The 22,328-nt window shown below is 35.8% G+C and overlaps 1 protein-coding gene across 29 annotated transcripts in view; it reads left to right on the top strand.

Annotated features, from left to right (window-relative positions):
- Positions 1–22,328, top strand: part of DLG2 (discs large MAGUK scaffold protein 2) — a 1,027,768-nt gene that overhangs the window by 507,038 nt on the left and 498,402 nt on the right. The window contains exon 1 of one of the 29 annotated variants that reach the window (XM_068663060.1): positions 3,245–3,683. The exons of 27 other annotated variants lie outside the window; for them this stretch is intronic. In XM_068663060.1, the coding sequence (XP_068519161.1) occupies positions 3,606–3,683 (78 nt within the window). In that variant the 5' untranslated portion in view covers positions 3,245–3,605. Of the gene's footprint in view, positions 1–3,244; positions 3,684–22,328 lie in introns of those variants that run through there. One more of the 29 variants, XM_068663208.1, reaches the window with a different exon arrangement.

The raw sequence follows: 22,328 nt of genomic DNA, 5'->3' as shown, positions 1-22,328 counted from the left end.
TCATCTGTCTCCCTATTCTTATAAGAAAGGCATTATTTATGACTGAGCTGTATTTGTATTTTAAAGGGCCTTGTCAGGGCATTTTATGACTACTGTGTGTATATATTCAGATGGAGGTAGGAGAGAAGCACCATCTACAGCTAACATCTATCTTCACCACAGGTGTGTGAGGGGGAGGTTGCCACCTCACTTGCGTGCTGCGAGAAGTTCTCCCTTAACAAGAGAAGATGAATGCCTTGTCTAAAGCGAAGCTGTGCTTCTTCCCGTGTGCTGCTTAAGTAAAGCAGCAATATAAAAATTGAAAGAGGAGCCTGACCAGCAAAAATACCGGTGATACTCAGCACATACAAGCAGTTGGCATAGTGTTTGAAATGACCATCTGTTTCAGCGCTGAGCATCAATCACCGTTGCTTGCAATGTTGGGGAGCCATGTATTAACAACAGTAGGATTCAACACTGTAGTTGCTTTGTGCTTATATCCATGTGTCCACTTGTGGTAAGACCGATTCTCAGAGAAGCACAAGATTGCAATTTAATGTATAGTATAGATGTGGTTTGGTTTACTGAAAACCACCCACTCATTCGCAGCAAGAAGCCCCTCGTAAAATTTGCTTTTAACTGATTATCTCCTGTCTACGATAATATTGCCATTCATTGCATGCATCTCTCTGCCCTTGTAATGTAGCACTTCACTGAGCAAGCTAAAGTACATATTACTCCTATGAGCAGACCACAGCTGGGAGCTCCAATTCTTCTAAAGCAGCTCAGCTTGTAGCACTTCTGTAAAACGCAGACTTTGTTATGGTTACAGTAAAAGATTAATAATCTTAAAATCCCTGGATACCGGTACAGACCTAATAAACCTGCTATTGACAACGTATGGCAGACTACTGTGTGATGGAGCTGTAATAAAATGACTTGTAGTCTGGCCATTCCTGTGTTGTAGATTTTAGTTAGATCTACAAGTGCATGCAAACAGTTAAAATGCATTTCTGATTAGAATCAGAATCAGGTATTTGGCAAGGTTTATGCTTCCTGATCTAACATTTTCAGTGGGTGGAGAAAATTATCTCCCTATTGCTTTGTCATTATTCCTTAAATGAACAATGTATTCTATTTTTTTTCTTTTAAGTGGGATGAATTGTGGCTTTTTATTGTTCCTATTTTTCTGAATAAATAGTTCAGTAAAACTGTTAATGTCGATGATAGAAGTCATAAAGTGAGATTTTATTGTTTAATGAGTGTTTCCGTCAATTTTTCTTAGCAGCTGAATATACATAAAAATATATAAATAGTTGCTTGAGAGAATATACCCTTTTTTGGTTGTAGTGCAGTGATTTCAAATTATACTTATTCTCTTTATAAAATCATGGGAGCAGAGTGGGTGAGGTGTTCTACTGTTTATGCATATATGTAAAATTTTTATTCCTGTTCTTTTTACATTAACATTTATAGTGTTGGTTAAGCTATGTAATGATGTTACTGCTTCTTTTCGGCATTCTTATTTTTCCATCCATGTTTCCTTACAGTGAAATCCCAGATAGAAACAAAATATGTTTTGTTTTTGTTTTGTTTTGCCTCAGTTTTTCAGGGCATATTTTTCCTCCTTCCTTCTGCTCCCTATACTCCCTTATAAGACACTTTGACAACCCACAGATGTGGAGAGTGATGCAAGTCTGCTATGTGGTTTAATAAAGGGTTTTTACCTTGGAGAATCTACCCTCTTACCATCAGCCCAGAGTTCAGAGAGTTGGAGTGGTGTCACAGATAGATAGCTCTTCTGTAGCAATTATGTTTCAAAGATGGTTTTACTTTGTCTTCGGGCTTCAAATTTACTGACTACCAGCATTAACTAAAAGTCTGAATTGGCAGTAATTAGAAACTATTCCTTTCCAGAAATATTGTCTGTTACAAAGTATTTTGTCAGAAGCTTTTATGCATCAGGCGAAAAGCTAACATACCTTGGAGTTTCCCTGAAAAAAAGTCACTATCTAAGAATTTCTGTTTAGTTAACCAACTCGCCATTTTAAATTGTGTTGAAGGAATTCTTTGAACTCTTTCTAGTCTTAAAGGAATTGAGCAGTGTGTGTCTTCAGGCTCAAAGCTTGGGCTGTGCCATCCAGCTCCAGTAACTCTGGGTGAGTTTTAAGTGGGAGTGGAATATTTTGCCTTTGGAATTCAGGCACCCTGGAGAAAATAGTTTCAGCCATTTGCTGAAAATCCTGGGGCAGATAAAGAGCTTCCTTGGCCCCAGGAGTCCTACATTAGATTGCTATGACTATATTTCCTTTGCTGTGCCTCTATTAATTTTGATTTGCTATTTACCACATAAAAGCAGAGCAGAAATTACTCTTGCATATGTGCTTTGCAAATGTGATCCAGCACACAGGACAGCAGTGGTTCTTCTGCGTGTTGGTATCTCCACAATCATAGGTGGGAGGACAAGGGGAAGTATTTGCCCTATAAAGCACAGTACTATCAAATACAAAACACAGTGATGAACCCTGTAAGTTTGCAGCTTTGATACTGCTTCTGGCTGGGAGGAACATCTGTTTAGTCATATGTGTGGAGCCAAAAGGGTATGTTTCTGCTTATTGTTTAGAGATTATAACTGCAAAGAGGTGCAGGGGTTAAAGCTGAGGTATGTGGCATAAGGGAAGCAGTACACTGCTGTTTCACAGCAAAAATAGGCATTCATAATCGCTTCTCAGCTCCTAATGTAAAATAACTTGCAATTAAAGGAAGAGGAACAAGCATGCTTAGGTAAGGCAGAATTTAAAGGTTAATTTGGAAAAAAAAATAATCAGTTTTCTATTTCATGGAGCTATTAGCAAAGCAAAAGTCCCTGAGTGAGTCTTAAATCCTTTAGCAAAGCATGTATGACATCAGCAAATAAACAGAACAGCTATGATGTATTTCTGTTGTGAATTGAAATTAGGTAGCAAAAATCTCTGAATCTATCCCAAATAACTTGAATAAAGTAAAATCCACTTTCCTTTCATAGCTTAATTGCACTGGAACACATACAACACCTGTTCGTTCACCTTAACAGTTAATACACATTTCTATTTTTGGCACTTCTGTACCCCCTTCCTTTCCTGCAGTGCTGTGTATCTCATATTTGAACTGCTGCTGCTTCTGTTGCATGCTGGCAAATCGAAGAGAAGCAAGGAGTTAAATTTCAGAACAGGAGAAGAGGAGGTGAGCTGTCTGCTACAGTAGTTTACTGCAGCTTCCTTTCATACTGACACATATGTAGTTTGTGGTGACAGTGCTAAAGAACTGCAGACAGGCACTTAGCAGACTGGATGTGAGCTGGATGCAAAGATGCCTCACCCTGGACTTCCTGCTGGCAGTATGTAAATACACCTGCAGACTGGCCACATTGGGGTGTTTTTTTTGTGTGTGTGCTTTTTCTTGTTTTTAATTTTTTTTTTCAGAAGGCAGCATGAGAGAACCTGACAAAGCAACAGCATAGTTGAGAGATCTGAACCAGCATTAGATTTGTATCTCAGTTGTGGTGGAAGTTTTTGGGGTGTTTTTTCTTTTTTTTTTTCCTGCGTGCGTGTGTGCTGCATATTCAGACTGAAATCTTCATCACTACAATGTTTGCCTCTATCTGGTATGCCAAGAAGCTGGGACGCAGGTTTGTGCATAACGCCAGGAAAGCAAAAACAGAGAAGGTACGTTCCTAGTGGGAATATAAAGCCTTATGTCTAATGCAAGCTGCCTGCTGGCATCCCGTTGTGTATCTGGTTAGCTTTTTTAATACCCTGAAAAACGACCTATTGCTATTCATGATTTCATGCAAGAATCCTTGACTGCTTTGCATATTAGTTATTAAATGCTGAAGGAAAGATCCTTTGAAAAGTCTTTATCCCCCTTTATTTTTATTTTTTATTTTATTTTTATTTTTATTTTTATTTTTATTTTTATTTCCTTTTTGCAAGATAAACAGCTGTACATCTGGTATGTTGTCTGTTAAGGGAGCACTCCAGTGAACTTGTTGCTGTGCTGCATTATTTTTATGAGTATAATGTTAGGTTCTTCAGACAACCATTGATTGCTTGCTGCTTATATATACATTTTTTTCTATTGTAGGACCAATGAGAATGCAATAATATTTTTTTTGTTGTTGTTGTTTCACTATACTTGTTGAAACTATGCTGCAGCATTTATCCCTTTCCTTTAAAAAGATATGTAGGGGTGCAAAAATGGCCAATGCAATCTTTTTCAGTGTTTTTCTACTCATAAAATTTAACTGTTTAATCAGCTGTTTTCTGGAAGCCCTTGTAGGTAAGATTCTTCTGCCTTCTTTCTCCACAAGCAAAACTTTAATTGTTTTAGGATTTACAGCAGTAGTAATTGGAGCATATCCAGGCTTTTATTGTAAATATAAGCAGCATTTAGTTAGTAGACAAAACTGGAACGCAGGTCTAAATTAAACACAAACCAGTTTCAAAATGGGACTAATTCCTCTTTCATGAAACTCGGCTTCAGGTTGTGTGAAAAAACTTAAATGTAATGTTATAAAGTTGCCTCATTAGTCTGATAATGATGGCTTCCTCTTTTCCTTGCTGTCTTTGATGTAGTCAAAGAATTTATAAATGGGTTGCTTTCTTATGTCTTTGATATATCTTATGCTATGTAATGCAGTCACCGATACAGTAAGTAATTATCCATTGCCTGGATTCATCTGTAGCTGAAAAAGCTCCTTATGTAGGGAAAATGATTAGCAAAAATTTATGCTAATAAATTAGTAGCAAAAATGTATTTATGGTTTGGAAAAGGGGACAGGCATTTACTTTTTCTGCAAAGCATTCCTACTGGTTGAATAGGTGCTCAATGGTAATTTTAAAATTTAAGCATCCAAGCCATTGGGAAGTTATCCAAACAAAAGTGGTTTATGTTTCACACCGTATGCATAAAAGAAAATAGAAATGCAGTTAGCTGTACAAGGGACTGTCAAACTTTCTTTGTTAAACATATTTCAACAAAAACGGTAATCATGTAAACTCGCCTGTTGTTTGCATGTTGCTATGGGAGGAAAAAAAGTTGCAGACTGGATCTTCCTTAGTTCTGAGGGGCTCCCTCCAGAGGAACACTTGCTTTCAGGCTTCCTCCAAGATGACAGGCAGGATGAGTGGACACATTCCAACCCTGACACAGTGGGAGCTCACTCAGTGGCCTTGAAAACATGTTTAGTATGGGTTGATTAAAGCACATATATATACAGACTATTCCAATAACCTTGTAAAATTGTATAAGACAGTGCCAGATTATTCACTAAGAAAATATATTTTTCTTCACAAGAGTCTTGCAACACAGTCTAAAAGAACGCTATAAAAGAATTAAGCTTTTTCTTTCCCTATTAAGGTATTTGGAAATATTTTTTTTATACATCTATCATATTACATACAACTTTATAGAACTTTCAAAATAATTGAGACAACTCAGTTCAGTGCTATTCAAGTTTTGAAGCCATACCTCATAATTTTTAGGCTTTTGTTCTGCATGCATCTTGAGCATGCTATTTGCATGTTTGCAATGGAATTTTATTTTTGTCATAAGAGAGTAAGTATCCAAGAAAACATCTTGTAAACTGCTAATTGTCATAAGACAAAAGTAAAATCACTTTCTTGAAGCTTTATTCCATAGTCAGGTCTCACTTTTTATGATTTAATTACTTTTTTTCCTCTCCTATAAATCAATGACGTACTCCAGCAAAGGCGGAAAATCCCATTCCTAGCAGGATGCTATTGCAATAAGTGCTATTGATGATTGGAAGCTGATCAACACTGACATCTTCAGTACAATACCTTGGTAACAAGAGAACAAATATATGGAAATATGTCGTTCAACAAGTAAATTAAAAATAACATTTAATTGCATGAGTCTTTTTTTTTTTTTTTTTTTTTTAACGGTCTAATAATTGAATTATTATGCAGTTTTACCTTACATATTTTTTTACTGGAAGAATAATTAGCTTTTCCTCTGTGAACATGATTTGAATTAAACATTGTTTTCTTAATGTGCTTTTGGAGATAATATACTGCAATGATTTCTAATGGCCTATGTGCATACAAAGAGTTTCTTGCTGTTAAAATCTGTATAGCAAGCGCCTGAAGAGTGTGGCTTCATGACAGATTTTCTATTATGCTGAACTTATTTAGACAAGATCAAGCCAAGATTATATATATATTTTTAAGTATTTCTGAGAAATAGAAATTTTGCAGGAGCCTATTTATTTTCTTAAGGCCAAGATGAAAATTGAGAGGTGGGGAGAATATGAAGTCTATAGCATGGATTTATTTGTGCACACACACACATGCACAACCTGACAGAGCAGCTCCTTAAAATGTTAGAGATCAGGCCTGAATCATACAGAGAGAGCACCTGAATTTGGATCTCCCAGGTCACTATTTAGGGAAACAGCTTCCAAGATGTGAAATGCAACATACAGTGCCAGTGGTTGCACACAAATGTGGGAGAAAGGAAGATGACCAAGGCAGTCCTTTGTGGGAAGAACTAAGAAAGCTCTGTGGCAGTGCGGTGTTCCTGTGCACATGTTCTGTGCCTGCATGAGGATGTCTGGTTGTGTGGCATCACGGATAGGTTCCCACGTGCTTTTGCATCTCCAGAGCTCCCCATCTTTTCTTAAGCTGGAGTTCCCATCTACTTCTGCTCCCCATCTCCCTCTGCCCCCCATCTCTCCCTACTTGAAAATGGTGGTCCCTGCACTGGGAGAGTTGGCATACAGATATTTCCCACAATAGGAAGGCTATTTCTCTGAAACCCCTGCAGCTTCTGGGTTAGTGGTTCTCAGGAACCAGAAATTGGTCTCTGCTGCAGAAGCTGAATGTGGGGCTTGGTAAAGACAAAGGGAAAGGGGAAAAGGTGCTAATAAGTGGCAAAAAGATGGGAAACCAAAGAGAAGAGGTGAACCTGATCTCATTAGGACCTGTGGTAGCTCTTGAGCAGGTTTTCTCATCTCCTGAACCAGTACCCACTGCTGAGTGCCAGCACTGCTGCTTCTGTCCTGTACTTCCAATCATTGCTTCCCCTCCAGCCCAGCATTTCCTTGGAGGCTGTGATCATCTAATCATAGAATCATTAAGGTTGGAAAAGACCTCCAAGATCATCTGGTCCAATCACTCCCCTATCACCATTATCACCCACTAAACCATGTCCCTAAAAGTACCACATCCAACCTTTCCTTAAACACCTCCATCACTTCCCTGGTCAACCCATTCCAATGCCCTCTCCAATACTCTTTCTGAGAAGAAATTTCTCCTGATTTCCAACCTTGAATCTAAGCCAAACCTTGTGGTAGCGCAGTGGCTCATTGGTTCCCCAACAAAAGTGAAGGCCATCCTGGTAGATGTTAAGCTGCTAAACATCTGGATGAACAGCAGTCTTAAGTGTCCTAACCATGGCAATAATGGTTCTCTGGTGTTAGATGGTTGTGCACCAGTAATTTTATGCAGGACATGTTTTTATGATATATTGAAAAGCCTTATTTTAATTGAAAAATAGAACAAAAGATTTTGAAAAAGCTCAGAACTTTGGAAAATTGAACGTGTCCCCCAAGCTGTCCTGGTTAAAACTTTTCAAAGTAAATGGGATAATGTCTGTTAATTGCTCTAAATGTTCTTGGTTTGCTATGGAAAACTAAAGTGTCAAAGTTCCTTATACTTCATTGTATTTATTAAACTGGATTATAAACTCTTTTTGGCATGTGTTGCTGCTATCTACAACTTCTACCTCAGTGTGGTTGCATTGGCTTGATTGCTAGTGCTACTCCTGCCCTCAAATAGGAGATATTTAGTGTACAGGGAGTGCTGCCAATAATATTGCCTGAAAACAACTGAACTCCTCTCAAGGCAGCTCTGCTCGTACCTGTTTTATTAAAGTTATTAAAATGCTTTGAGATTGTCTCATGAAAGGATTGTTATGACAGTAAACGTGATCATTTGAACATCGGAACTAGAATAACTTAAGGCAAAGATTGATGTCTTGAATTTTTCTCATTAAACCACAATCAAGCAGAAATCGAGAGATGTTAACTGCATGCGGTTATGCTATAAAAATAAGTACTCTAAATGATTGGAAGAGGTACAGAAAAGTAACTGAGTAATTAATCTTGTTGATCTGAGAGGGTGAGGTAAAGCACTGTGAAAAACCCTCTGAAAATGCTTCATTATATTGATAGAATTTGGGTTTCAAGGTTCAATATTGAAAGTGGGGTAATATTTGCCAGAGTAACCCTATTATTTAATTTCAAAGGGGAAGCTGAATGCTGGTTTTTAAGCTTGTTCAAAAGTGGAGCATGTTTGAACCATGAGACCCAAATTATAAAAACCATTAGAATTGGTCATTTTGAGTTTTTACATCAGAAGAGGAAAATCACTTTAAAAGGAGCTTTCTCCTTCTGCACTTTTTAGCAGCAGTGTAACAGCACCCATGTGAGGTGTTTAAATGACAGTTGATTTTCACCCTTATTTTTACAAAATAGCATTGTTAGAACCCTTTCTGGCTGTTAGGCACCAAAGTGCTTTTTCTGGTGTTAACAGTTCTAAGAAACAATGTCCTGTATTTGAAAATTTGCCATTTTTCCCTCACAAATCTTTGTTTATCATACCAGTTTAACTCGTTTATTCAGTTTATAATTCAAGACAGAAGTAATTTAACTATTAAAAAGGTGTGTATATAATGACATAAATGACATATTTTCTGACTGTCAACTGTAAATAAAGATTATCCATAAGCAACGTTCACAAACTGAACAGTATCAATGTGAGTAGTTTTAAATGTAATAGAGTGCAGACTAGATAGTAGAACACAGTCCAGAAGATGTTTTCGCACTCTGTGGGCTTTGATTAAGAGTTATTTGGGGGTCAAATAACTACTTGGTAGACTGGTAGCCTACAAAGAAATATTTTCAAATAAGCAGGAAAATTTTCCCTAAAAGGTTAAAAAAAACTGGGATGTGTAACAAAAAAAGTTGTCTGTAAAAGCAAGAGTATTTAGTCATTTTTCTGACGGTGTTCTAGGAATAGTGATAATTAACTCTTCATGTTAAGATGACGTGATATCCAGATGATTCTCATATCTGTATTCTAATGCAGCTAATTGCAGTGTGCGCTGATTTAAGCTATGTATTCTTGTTTAATTTTTATTTTGCTTACAAGAAGCTGTCCAGTAATCTAATTTGAAAGACATGAAAAATTTACTTGAACCAATAACTGCATGCATCAGAGAATAGAAACTGTGATTCAGAAATCATAGGATATAATACCAGATAAACATATTTTTTCATTACATGTCTTATACACACATACGTGTATATAAATAATTCCAAACAAGCTTAACTCTCTCTTCGCTGCAGTATTTGCATGTATACTGTAGAAACTTTAGATTTCTTAGTTGGTTCTCCCTTTCAGACCAGATGTCACCAATTTACTTCCCATCCACTGGGGCTGTGATGAAGTGATGAAACTTGTAGGTCTAGTTATTGCCTTGGCTAAAGGTGAAATGACTGTTTCACTAAGGGATGTCTCACATAGCTGTCACAAGCACTAAGGGCAGCTGGACAGTTTTACTTGGGCAAAGGAGTATTTGGTCAAAGGAGCGCTCACACTGATCAGATTCAATGGGATGACAACAGCATCAGTTATTTGTAGAACTACCTGTTTGAACAGATGCCAGAATTATGTCAGACCACTGGAGGAGTCTTCAAATGGAGCTTGTAAGTGCTCTATTTTACATTTTTATGGAAAGATCTTTTAGCACAAAACTGTGTGGAGAAAAAATATGCAAGTTCATTTTATATCCAGAGCTTGTTGTGCCTTTTGCTTTAGCACAGTTGGAACTCCAAGGCATTTTCTTATTTTGTGATTTAATCCATGAGCATATAACTACTCAACTCTTCTCTCCCCCCCCCCCCCCCCCCTTTTCTTATTTGCAGTTGGTTATGATCCCATGTGCACCATGATTAATATATAACAGTAGGAATAAGCTTCTTAAGTAGAGATTTATTATACTTATAATTCACTTTCACCTCACCATCACCATAATAATAATAATAAATAAATTCAACTAATCTTGCAAAAATGCAGGAGTGATGTTTTTAAAACAAGATACTGATGAATAATAAACTACTGAAGTTAATCCTTTGCAATCCTTTATTTCAAATTCATCTTTTTTTTTTTTTTTCATCTGTGAAGTATTCTTCTTCTTGTTTTGCTTTCCTATTCTGCCTTCACAGACCTAGCACCTGCCATAACTATTAATGAGTAGTAATAGGGATTATTGTTTAAATCATCTTGAATTGAAGAAATATTGATTGAAGAGAGAGTTGATTAATCAGCTATAGGTGAAATGTTTGGAAAAAACAGAATATATTTTCTCTTTCACTCCAGTTTAATCTAAGAGAACTCAATTACTAGCTGGCTGTCATACATCGATGATGCCTCATCTTCCTTGTACCACATCATTTAGGCATGTACGCTGCTGTCTGTATTGGCCAGTCAGGTACAACATGGCCTTTTATCCACGATCATGCTCTTCAGCATGTTGCTTAAAACAGCTTTTCCTTTCCTGGTTTCACCAGTGTTGTGATTATCTTAGAATCAGATTAAGTAACTCTACCAGTTAAATTATACCTTGTCTTCCTGTCCATCTTGTTTTTAAGTAAACGTTCAGAAAACAATTGCCATGCCAATGGCTGTATTAATTGCTACTGCTAGTGCTCGTGCTGTGACTCAGTTTGAATCTCTTCTAGCAAATGTGGCTTTATTATCATAGGCTACAAGCTGTTCTGTTTTTTCAATGAAAAATAAAAATGTTTCTCTTTCCTGTTTGCAGTCAGTAAATAATGTTAATTTATTGTTACCATCTTAAAAAAAAAAAAAAAGTATATCTAGTATATCTATTTATTTGTAACTTTAGTTGCACTTTATACTCTTGGTCTACATTTTATATCATGTTCTTTTAAATCCCAGTGTGTAGCATATTTAATTCATAAGGTGCTCATTATTTTATTAGAATTGTTTTATTTCTTTGCATTTTTATGCAGTGTTCAAGTATATTATGAAAATGGCTCTTATGATGTGCAAGTATGGTATGTTTTTTTGGCATTACTTGCCTCTCTGTCCTGAATATGCAATTCAAAACAGTGCATAACAAAATACATGTTTGATTTGTGTACTGAATTACATTTGGCATTGCTCACTGTTTGCAAATAGAGATCAGTCTGAAACACTGACAAGAAACAATCTGTCCTTTGGCATCAGTGTCCCTGGAGAAAACTGAGCTATGGGAATTCTGTTTTAGTTCCTAAGGTAAATTCTCAAACTACACTTTCTGCATTTTTAGTATACTGTATAAGACATTGCATCTGGTATGTATGTAACTTGCTGCCACTGGAAGATACCCTGTCAAATAGGAGTATGTGCAGCTATAGTAAGATGTAGAAGTATTGTCATGTAATATGATTCTCAAGATAGTTTATTTTAAAGGAAGCACTTTTTTCTTTCCACCATTAAAAAAAAATAATAATTCTCTGCCACACGCTGGTTAAAACATTGATGCATGTCAGGATAAGCTTGGTGAGAAACTTGCAGCTATAGCTTCAATATATGTTAACAGCTTCAGATAAGAGATTTTAGCTAATCCCTTGATTCTCTCATATGTGGAATATGATACTTTTTACCACCAGGCAGGAGGTAATGTCATGTGAAGTATTCACAAACTGTTCTGAAGACTGAAGCTCTCTTTTTTATAACAGCTTAAATATAAATATCATAGCAAAATAGCAAAACAAGTTTCCCATATTTCTCCCCTGTCTTCCCGCCCTCCCCCCCCCCCCCCGCAAATACACACATGCATGCATTGCAAGTCTGCTCACAAATGGCAGCCTTTAGATGCAGAAGTATACGAAGCCACACAGCTTACACAACTCAGCTCTTTTGAGGCAACTATTGATGATACCAACACTATGCTGAGTTGTCTTATTATGTTCAGCTATTCTTTTAGTTAATCAATTAATTAATCTTAGACAGTATTAGCAATCTGAGGCTACCATGTGCCTTTCCTGAAGCTTAGCAGAGCAAAAACTTGGTAATTATTAAACTAGAATTGGATCTGAATAGAAAACTTTGCATGAAAACTTCATGTTTCAGTCCTATAATAGGAATTTTCAATTTATTTCAATCTGTCTTCCATTAGGTCCTTCTTCCCTATTCCATGCAGCAGTGTTTAAACAGAGCATGGATTGATTAATACCAGTGATACCACTTACCTTCCAAAAATTTGCTTGAGAAGTTGTTACCTTGATAGGTAAGGTCATGTTATTAAGCTAATGAATTAGATGCTGATGTGTAATGAGGCCTGTTACCAAGTGTATACTTCTTTATTCAGTTTAGTCTTGAACAGCTTTATCATGCTATTGTATATATCTTTGAAACATTCTTTAGCCTTGAGACATAATTAAGATGTAGGAAAATTGGAAAACTAAGATGTACGTTCTCTTATAATATTTTATTTTTGCCTTCTATGAAAATGTTCAGTAGTAAATGTCAGTTGTATTGCTTTAACCCACTCCCTGGGAGATTAGAATATATTTTCTTATTTTCTAAATATGATGTTTTCTAGTTTGCTGATGGGATACATGCAAGCAGTTCTGGTTTTCTTAGCAGGCAACTTTTCAAAAAATTTTAGGTGGTTTATATTTGGCAAGACTGTCCTGCATCTTTATAAGGTGGCTAAGGGTCAGGAAATTCTATGTTATTAACAAAAGCATCTTGACAGTAAAGTATCAATTTGCTGTTTTGAAATAGATATTCATGACTAAATGAAACTGATCCTGTTTGCTGCTGCTTGTTTTCAGGGCTCGGCTTACAACCTGTTCGTTCTTTGGTGTATTCTATTGAATGAATTAATCTTTATCTCAAGGAAAATGTTTATGTTTTTTAACAGCATTCCTCATTATCTATTTTTCTGTAAAGTTGATGACTTCTGAAGCATTCAGCTACATTTATTGACCTAAGAATACCTGTTTGAAAGCTCACCTTTAATAAATAAGTAATGAATATATCATTACTTGCTGGCTGTGTTTAACATTAGGAATAATATTTCTGCATTGAGACAGCCATATGAAAGATCCAAGTGTTGTTTCCTAAACTGCTGATTGGCTAAACATTTAATATATGTCTTGATACATAAATGCATTTAAAGGACTTTACCTGGAAATTTTGAAAATTTTAATCTTGAAACACACACAAAAAAAAAAAGCATGTACATAAAGTTCAAACAGTGTTACTCTATTTCAAGATGTTAGCAAGAAAAACATTGAGTCAAGAATATCACATTGCAAATGCAAAAAATAAGCTGCTGTACGGAACATAATTTTTCCTCCAACTTTTATTTCAACAGGCATGTGAAGTTATTATTTTTAGCATTATCTTCTCAATTAATTTAAAAAGTTGTTTTAAACTTATTTTTGTTGAAAATACATTGGGGAACAGACCTATCTGTAAGTAATAAGTTGGTTAGCAAAGTACATGTTTCTTCATTTAACTAGTAAGGGAAAGTCCACAAAAGGAAGCCTGTTTCATTATGCTTGTTTTAGAAATTTACCATTGATGCACAAAATACAGTTTAGACTTTTATCATTAAATTTCAACAAAGCACCTTCAGCTTTACCACCATTTGTAATTAAATATTTAGTTGTGTAGTAAATTAGGCATGTCATGATCTCTGCAAAGTAGCTCTCCGTTTACTGCCGCATAAATGTTTTACAAGCTGCTGTATTGTTTCTAGTAAATTAATAATGAAGATTTAGATTTTAACTGATTAATAATCTAATTTAGTATTTAGAAGGAATCTAATTTAGGTCTCAAAACAAAATTGAAGTAAACATCTTTGGCAGTGATCCCAAGTTTCTAACAAAGTTACCAACTGATAAGGAAAAAACAAATCAGGATAAAAGAAATTAAGGTGTTGGAACTTTTAGGAGAAGAATTTCCCTATGAAAACTTAAAATGCTCTATATTTGACTTCTATTGTCATATTGTCAATGGTCTGTACAAATTTTATACAGCAAATTGCTAGGATCTGTAAGAGAAAAAAGTATAAATTTAGTGTAAACAAAGAACTACCTAAACTACCTGGTGTAAGTGTTGGTATTTATGCCACCAAGCTTATGGTAGCAATTTGAAATATAAACTCTCTAAAATATTACATCTACTTTTGGTGCCCATAGAACAATAATAACATCAAATGCTTCGAGAAATGTTCCAAAGTAGATTGTAAAATGGTCTAAATAAGTCTTTGTAAGGGATGGGAAAAGCTTAACTCAGCAAAAGGAAGATTGTGGATAGCTGTGTTAGCACAATTAGATATTGCAAAAATATGGGAATGAGCCGGCTTTTGAAAACTTTATCAGAGTTCTAAAAAGGGGTGAAATGGCAGAGGCCAACCAAGTTTGATGCCAAAATAAGGTTCAGTGTGCAGAGGAAGAAAAATTAACTACCAGAAACAGCTAATAACGAGAACTGGGGTTCATCTTCCTCTTGTTTCTGCAACCTAAGGGCCTAAGGGTTGGGCACGTGCAGTTACAGGATCTGTCAACCTCCTGTATGATGCCTTGTCTAATACTCTATGAGTAGAACAGCTCAATTTTTTCCATATGTGGCAGTATCTTAGAACTTAAAGCTCAGACTTGAGGTAGGGAAGTAATTAAAAGTCAATGCTTCGTAACTTCACCTGGTTGCCTATTGATACTGCTGTGCTCTAGGTGACCCTGCTTGAGCAAGGGGAGTGGACTAGATGATCTGCAGAGGCCCCTTCTAATCTCAACCATTCTGTGATTTTGTGAAATTCTTCACCAAGTACAACTGTCAGTTTTACTGGAGATTTCACTCCTTATATCTATCATTTTTAACTTTTGAAGGACCTTGTGTGTCAGTAGTTCTTTTCTGCTTCCAGAAAATATATGTTTCATCCAAGCATAGAAATACCTAGGTTTAATTTGGGGTCTGTATGGAACACATCATAGTTTGTGTTTTAGACAATTTCTCTGGGTTCACTAAGAGTCCCTTTTGGCCCTTCTTGTATTAGGATGTAATTTAAAGTCAAAATTAGGCATGCTCACAGATCTTCTGGTAAGAATGACTTGAGGAGAAATGCCATGCTTTATCAAGGATCAGAACCTGTCCTACTGTGTTTCTCTGTAGAAATAGGTCATATTTGTTGAGTGGAGAGAAGATTATTTTAATTGACATAATTAACTTTTCTTGTGATTATCTTAGGCTTGAAAATGCATTTTGCTCTTTCCCAATTACAGCTTTTTCTCTGATAGAACTAAGCATGCTGTGTGTAATAATGAAGGTGGTTTTGGAAGGGCTTAATGTATATAATTGGAAACTAAGATGAGGTAGTCCTCTATCAGCAGGAGGGCAGGAGAGCTGGGCTGTATAATTGAAGTACAGTGTAATGGGATTACCTACAATTTTTAAACATTGCTTTCATTAAGGAAAATAATAAGCATATTTATTAAATATAGTCTCTGCTTGGGACAATATTTGTTATTATGAAAAAGCTTTTGCAATTAAGCTTGGGTATAAAAATGTATTGAACGTACTACATCAGTTTCTGGAAAATGCTTTTGTGCAAAAAATTTTACTAAAATAAAAAGAGCTTTCGCAGCAGAGGCAGTTAGCCAGATATTAGTGTAGCTCACATCTAACATTCCCTGTAATTTTTTCTATGTGCTTTTAGTTTAGTCAAGGGCAAATCAAAAGAAGTTGTATTCAAATACAATTAAACATCTATCTTTATAAAAAGCTTTTAATGATTCTACTATTTTTCATGGTTATACATAGTGGAACTGTTTTTTTTTTCTAAATAGTATTTTCCCACTGAAGATATAGAAGTATGATATTTTAGGATTTATAAGATGGATGTCTATGAGCCAGGAGGTCAGATACAATTCTCCTAGGAATTATTCTTGTCTTTAAATATTCATCTGTGATACTCTCCATAATAGCAGAAAGTATTTTCAAACTGTTTAAAGCATTTTAAATGTGATTGCTATGCTGGTGCTAGGATATAATACTGTGGTCCCTCTGGACGTGTTTTTATTTCTTTTCATTTTCACTTCCAAGGTTTTCTCTTCAGAAAAGCACTAAATTTCAGTGTGAAGATCTTTTCCTTAATCAAAGTTTGTACCAAAGAGAGCTGCTTCCACAAAGCATTGTACAGCCTTCTTGTTTACTTACAGGAGCTGTGAAGTCTAGTGTGCCTACTTCCAGTGTGGTGAAGCCTAGAACACATTATTCAGTGGGTCATATGGTATACCTTTTTCTAAAGGATATATATGAATTGGGATTTGTCTATGTTGTAAGGGTGCATGTTAGATTAAAAGTTTATTCTGTCATAGAATCATAGAATAGAATCATTAGGGTTGGAAAATACCTCCAAGATCATCTGGTACAACCATCACCTTTAGTGTCACCCACTAAGCCATACATAAAAATGTTTTCCTGACAAGGCTGACAAGTGTACATTAGTGTATCTTAAGGATAAATAGGTGATGAAATGCTCAAACTGAGTGTCTAGTCTAGCTCTGTGCTCAGAGCAGGCTTCTCAGGTTGGTGTCCTGTCAGGTTTTGAATATCTCCAAGGGTGGAGATTCCACGGGAAAATAAATAAATAAATAAATAAATAAATAAATAAATAAAATCTAATGTTTGAAGTGAATTTCCTGCATTTCAGCTTGTGCCCATTGCTTCTTGTCCTATCAGTGAGAACTGTTGAGAATACTCTGTCTCTCCTTCACGGAGAGTAAATGTTCCTTGACCTTACAGACCCTGCTACTGGGACCTGGGTTTCATGAAGGCCACTCTGGGCAGTAAAGACTGAAGCAAAGAAGGCAATGAGTACGTTGGCCACTATCATGTCCTTTACCACCACGTCCTCTGCCCCATTCAGCAGAGGCCCATTTTTTCTGCTGCTTGACTTTTTCTGCTGATTACCTATAGAAATAATTCTTGTTGCCCTTCATGTCCCTGACCAGATTTGACTCCAGATGGCCTTTGACTTTCATAACTCCATCTCTGCATGCTTAGTGTCCTCCCAGGTCTCCTGTCCCTGCTTTCACTTTTTGTAAGCCTTGTTTTTGTATTTGAGTTTTATAGTAAGCGATGTTCATCTATGCAGGCCTCTTGCCATTCTTACCTTACCTTTTATTGGGATAGACCATTCTTGAGCCTGGAGAAGATGATCCTTGAAAAACATCCACCTCTTCTGGACCTATGTTCTATTTGGGACTGTATCTTATGGGATTCTTTATAGCAGATCCCAAGAAAAACTAGTTAAAGGTTTGGCTTATCTGTGGTACTCATTTTCACGTATTTTATTCCAAAAAAAAAAAAAAAAAAGGTCCAGTGTCCAGAATCATTTGCCACACTGAGAATTGACAGAATGGTGCCAACTCACATATATCTGTACAAGTTCTACTGCAGGGAATATATAAAAATGGAAAATGTAGTCTTGCATACTAGGTAAAAATGTCAGCCTTTAATCACAGCTCTACCTGACTTCTCAGATGCAGAATTTATTTTTACTTCTCGTTACTGATAAATAAATTGTATCTTGTTCAAGGGAAAAAAACATCCTGGAAGCAAGAGGTGAAGAATTCCAAGGAAAAATTCATGTCAGTTGTATATATAAGAGAAGTTGTAGGAAATCCAGAAAGAGGAGGTACAAGATCTGGGATATGGGACAAAAGACAAACTCAGTTTTAACTCTCCTATCTGCATTAACCTCAGGATTGTCTCTTTGCTGAGACCTCTTACAAAGAAAGAGCCTTGCCTTTCTGTTGGTATATTTGTAATTTAAGAGCAATTTACAAAAATTGGCAACATCATATTCCTCTTCCTTCTACCAGGTAAAGAGTTGATTAATATTTTCTATCCATGCTTTCATCAAGTTCCCCATTATCCTGTGCTTACTGGTCATTCCCACGCATCTCTGAAAACTTCATTTTACTCCCCTGAAACCCTCCTTCTTCTTATTATTCTCACATAAATCTGTCAGTGTAGTAAAACTTTTCTCTTTCTTTCTCTAACTATGGCACCCTGTCTCTTCAGTCTCTTTTGCTGACACCAGAATGAAGAAGTTTTTTCCTCTATAGTTGAATGGGGGGGGCGGGGGGTGTTCAAACCCATAATATAATGAAGAAAAAATCTATCCTGAATATAGCAAAATTAATGAATTGTTCTTTTTTTTTTTTTTTTTTTTTTTTTCTTCCCTAAAGGACAGGTTTAAAACAAGAAAATCTGTAATAGTAGATGTGATTGGTGTTGTTGATGGTGGATTGCAGCAGAGTTAATGGAGGCGATAGGTCAATAGTTACACCTGTTCTGTTGTAGACCAGATGTTGAAGGTCCAAAAGTTTTCTGTTAGATCCTGTGTCGCAGAAGAGTGACCACAAATATGCTTTACAGGTGCCTGGCTGTAGCTTGTTTGTCCAGCTCATCCCTCCTTGTACCCATTCCTGCTAATAAAACCCTCCATTCTGACCATTCAGTGTCCTGATTAAAACACCATCACCAATTTGATAATATTTTTCTGTTGATTAACCAATCAGCACAATTTCGGGGTTCAGATTCTGGCTTCGGATTTGGATGTGGAGTTTGATTAGTAAATAAAACTTCTGTATAAAAAGACATTGTGCTCAAGGACATAAAGTATGACTACTGGTTGGCTGCCTAGTCATCCCTGTTCTGGAAAATGTCTATTTGGGTGGTGGAAAGGGTTATGCGGTGAAATGGTTTATTTACAGATAATATTTCTGGCTCCTGCAAGAGCTGAGTAAAGTGCAAGCTAGGAGATGGGACCAGGAATACGGAGTTCAGCTTTGGAATACTGCCAGCTAAGTGCAATTAAATTGATTAGGACATAAGAAGACAACACACAATTTTCTTTAGATACCAACTGAAAGAAAGGGCAAAAATTTACCAGGGGAGATTACACAAAATAGAGGGAGAAGGGCAAGAACATGAAAGAGCATGAAGTAACCATAGAAGTGGCAAAGGAAGGCAATCACTAAGGGAACTTGGCAATCTGTATAGTGAGATAGAAATGCATGAGAACATTTAAGCTAAGGATAAAGAAGATACTCTTTAAATCCCTTTAAATTTATAATGTAGAAGGTTATTAGTAACTTGTGCAAAAGATCTGCAAAATGACTGACGTCAGAACTCAGGGGTTCAGAGCTCCTAACCTGGGGAGAACCACATGGGAAGAGAGTGCAAAGCAGAATACTGATCTTTGGACCTACCATGTGCAATTTCAAATAAGTGACTTCTTGTCTTAAAATGGATCTTTTTTTTTTTTTTTTTTTTTTTTAGATTATGGTATTAGCACACATTTTTCATAAATCATCAATACTTGTTTTCCCAAATATTTAAAATGTCTAAAGGGAAACTTGTGGTCCTAAGGAGAAAAACATACTTCAATACAATTCTAAGTAATGATAAGTGATTTTCATGAATTACAGTTAAAAAAATTAAATAGCAATTCATCATATATCGCAGAATCAGAATCCCCAGTGAGTGAGAGGATTTTTGATATTTATGTGACTTTCTTCATTGTTCCCCTTTCCCCTTGATTTTGAGAGTAGATTTCTCATGTGTTTTGGACTAGTTTTACTCATCATTTAAAGCAACAGCTGTGGAAGAAAGGATAAGTGATCACATTATGAATCCTGAATATGAGCCTTGAGCTGAGCCTGTCCCCAAAGTTGCCCCCAGTTTACTGAAATGCTGATAGGCAGCTATTCATTTAGGCTGAGCTATTAAAGATGTACCAGACCATTGGAAAAAGCTCTTTGGGTAAGAGATGCTGGCATCTCTTAGTCACATGAGGTTGGTAGCTTGAGGGCAGATCTTCGATGGTTAGTTATTTTACAGCTTATTTGTCACTGGAGACTAAGTGATTAAAAAAGCAGCTACACTTTCAGCATGACCATTTACCAGATTAGCAAGGTGCTTGGTAAGCAAAGTCATAATGACTGTAAATTGCCATGTGTTTCAACTAGTTCCATATTCTGATTTGCAAGTGTCTTCTGCAAACCACTTTTCTATTAGAAAATATCTCCTGGTAATAGTTTTGATTATTATTATTTTTTTAATCATTTTGAAATTAATTCACTCAGGCTACCATGCTGTTGGAAGCATTGTCGAGCAGCATCATTTAGCAGCTGCTGTGAAACTGCAAAAACTGAATTGCTCTGCAATTCACAAGTGCTTCACTTTGTCTTTGTACAAAAGTACACTTTTTGGAGAAAAAAAAAAAAAAGTCTTTTGACAGATGGGATTGCTCTCGAGTGAGCCGTGGTGAGTAGCAGGATGCCGTGCAAGCAAGTGCACATTTACTGAGGTCTACAAGTCAGTTGATGAGGACAAACCAGTTTGACCAAATCTGGTATGCTGCTAACTTGAGACTCACAGGCTCCAGTGGTGCTTGTTTGCTGACAAGACTTTTTCTGTGCATAACATAAAAAGTAAGAATTTACTTCAAAATTAAAAGTTCTGAAAGCTAATCAATATGTAGGCCTTCCCAAAGTCTAAAAGATGAAGTCTGGGGAATTTCATTACACTTCGTTTTTGTTCCATCCCAGATACAACACGTTTCTGAAGTGTTATCTGGAATAGATAAAATGCTGACTGCCTGGTGATATTTTCTTATAGAGCTATTTAGCACCATTCAGTAACAGTTTGATCATCCCACAGTTACCCTGTTCTGATCTTATGGGACTGGGGCAATAACACTATAAAATTCCTTTAATAGCCTTAGCCAGTAGCTTTAAAAGTGAGTAAAAATCTAGAGTGTCTGCTTTTTAAGGTAGTGTTCTGAAACACTGAGGTATTGATTTTTCAGAAGGACCCTTTGATGTCTTTTACAAGATATTTTGCATTTTAAAAAAAATGAGAACCAAAAGATCTAATACCTCTAGGAGCTGGGCAGGCTAAGCGAGACTTGCCAGCTGTTGTCTGTTGTCTTTGAAAAGGTACTGGAACGGGCAGTTTTAACCTTTTTTTTTTCTTTTTTTTTTTTTTTGAATTATTGTTCAATGAAAACTCACATTATAAACACAGTTTAGAGCATCTATTTCCAGTAGTGTTTTGTGACCCAATAAACCTTTCTTTCTCTTTTTCTGATGCTTTCTGTGTCTCTCCCACTGTGGTGTGTAGAAATTTTTCACCGAATTACCATAGAAATTTACTGAGGCTGTCCTAAGCTTCTTGTTCTTTTTGTCTTCCCAGTCTACCTAGATTCCTTTTTTCTTTTGTTATTTTCCTCTTAAAACCATGGTCCTCCTTATGAACTCATGGTTACATAGCAGGGATTTTGTTTATGCAGATAATAGAAGATCTTCCTGCAGTCTTGAAACACACTAAAAATATAAGAATACTGCAGTCTTATTGTGATTAATGAACATTCAATAAGGAAGACCTAGCATCAAGCTGTTTTTCCTAATTGCTAATAAGAAAAGCATTATCACCAGTACCAAATCAGAAGCACATAGATTAGTATACTTATACAATTAAGTTGAGCTAAAGCTAAGCTTTTTTAATTGATACTGTGATATTTTAAATATGTTAAAGGTGATATACAATATCATTGAATGAGTCTCGTTAATGTGTAGGTATGTTTTTCATAAATTAATGTACAGAGGTAAAAATAAATCTGTGAAATGTTCCCAAAATGGAAAATAAAATGAGTTTTTACTGTCACCATTTGAATTTCATGTTTGATTTTTCAGAGCAAATAGGCCATTTGTCAATTAAGATGTCTTCTTTCCTTAATGCTCAAAATTTCACGTGAATGTTCAACACTTGTTTTCTTAAAAAATATATATATATATGTTTTTGTTTTAATATATATATTTGTATTATGTTATCATATAAAAGTATGATATATTATACTACGTTATATATTATTATATATTTTATATCATGTATATAGAATATAAAAGATAGAACTGAAATGAATGGGACTTGGAATAAATTTAATTTAAAGAAAAATCAAATCTAAAGTCAATTGATATGGTATTACTATTTAACAGCAAATATTATGATGTGGATTGCTAACAAATCCATTCACTTAGATTTAAAAAGAATATATCAAGACAAATATCCAGATCTCATTCAGATTCCCCTTTCCTTCATGTTTCTTGTTAAATTCAATTTCCCCATGAAGATTCCATCAAAAAAAAAAAAAATCCACTTAGTATGAGCCTTGCCATTCTTACTAAGTTT

This window comes from Anas acuta, chromosome 1, assembly GCF_963932015.1.
Source record: "Anas acuta chromosome 1, bAnaAcu1.1, whole genome shotgun sequence".
In the NCBI taxonomy this organism is placed as follows: Eukaryota; Metazoa; Chordata; class Aves; order Anseriformes; family Anatidae; genus Anas; species Anas acuta.
Note: the sequence above shows the minus strand (reverse complement) of the source record. Positions and strands in the feature narration are given on the sequence as shown.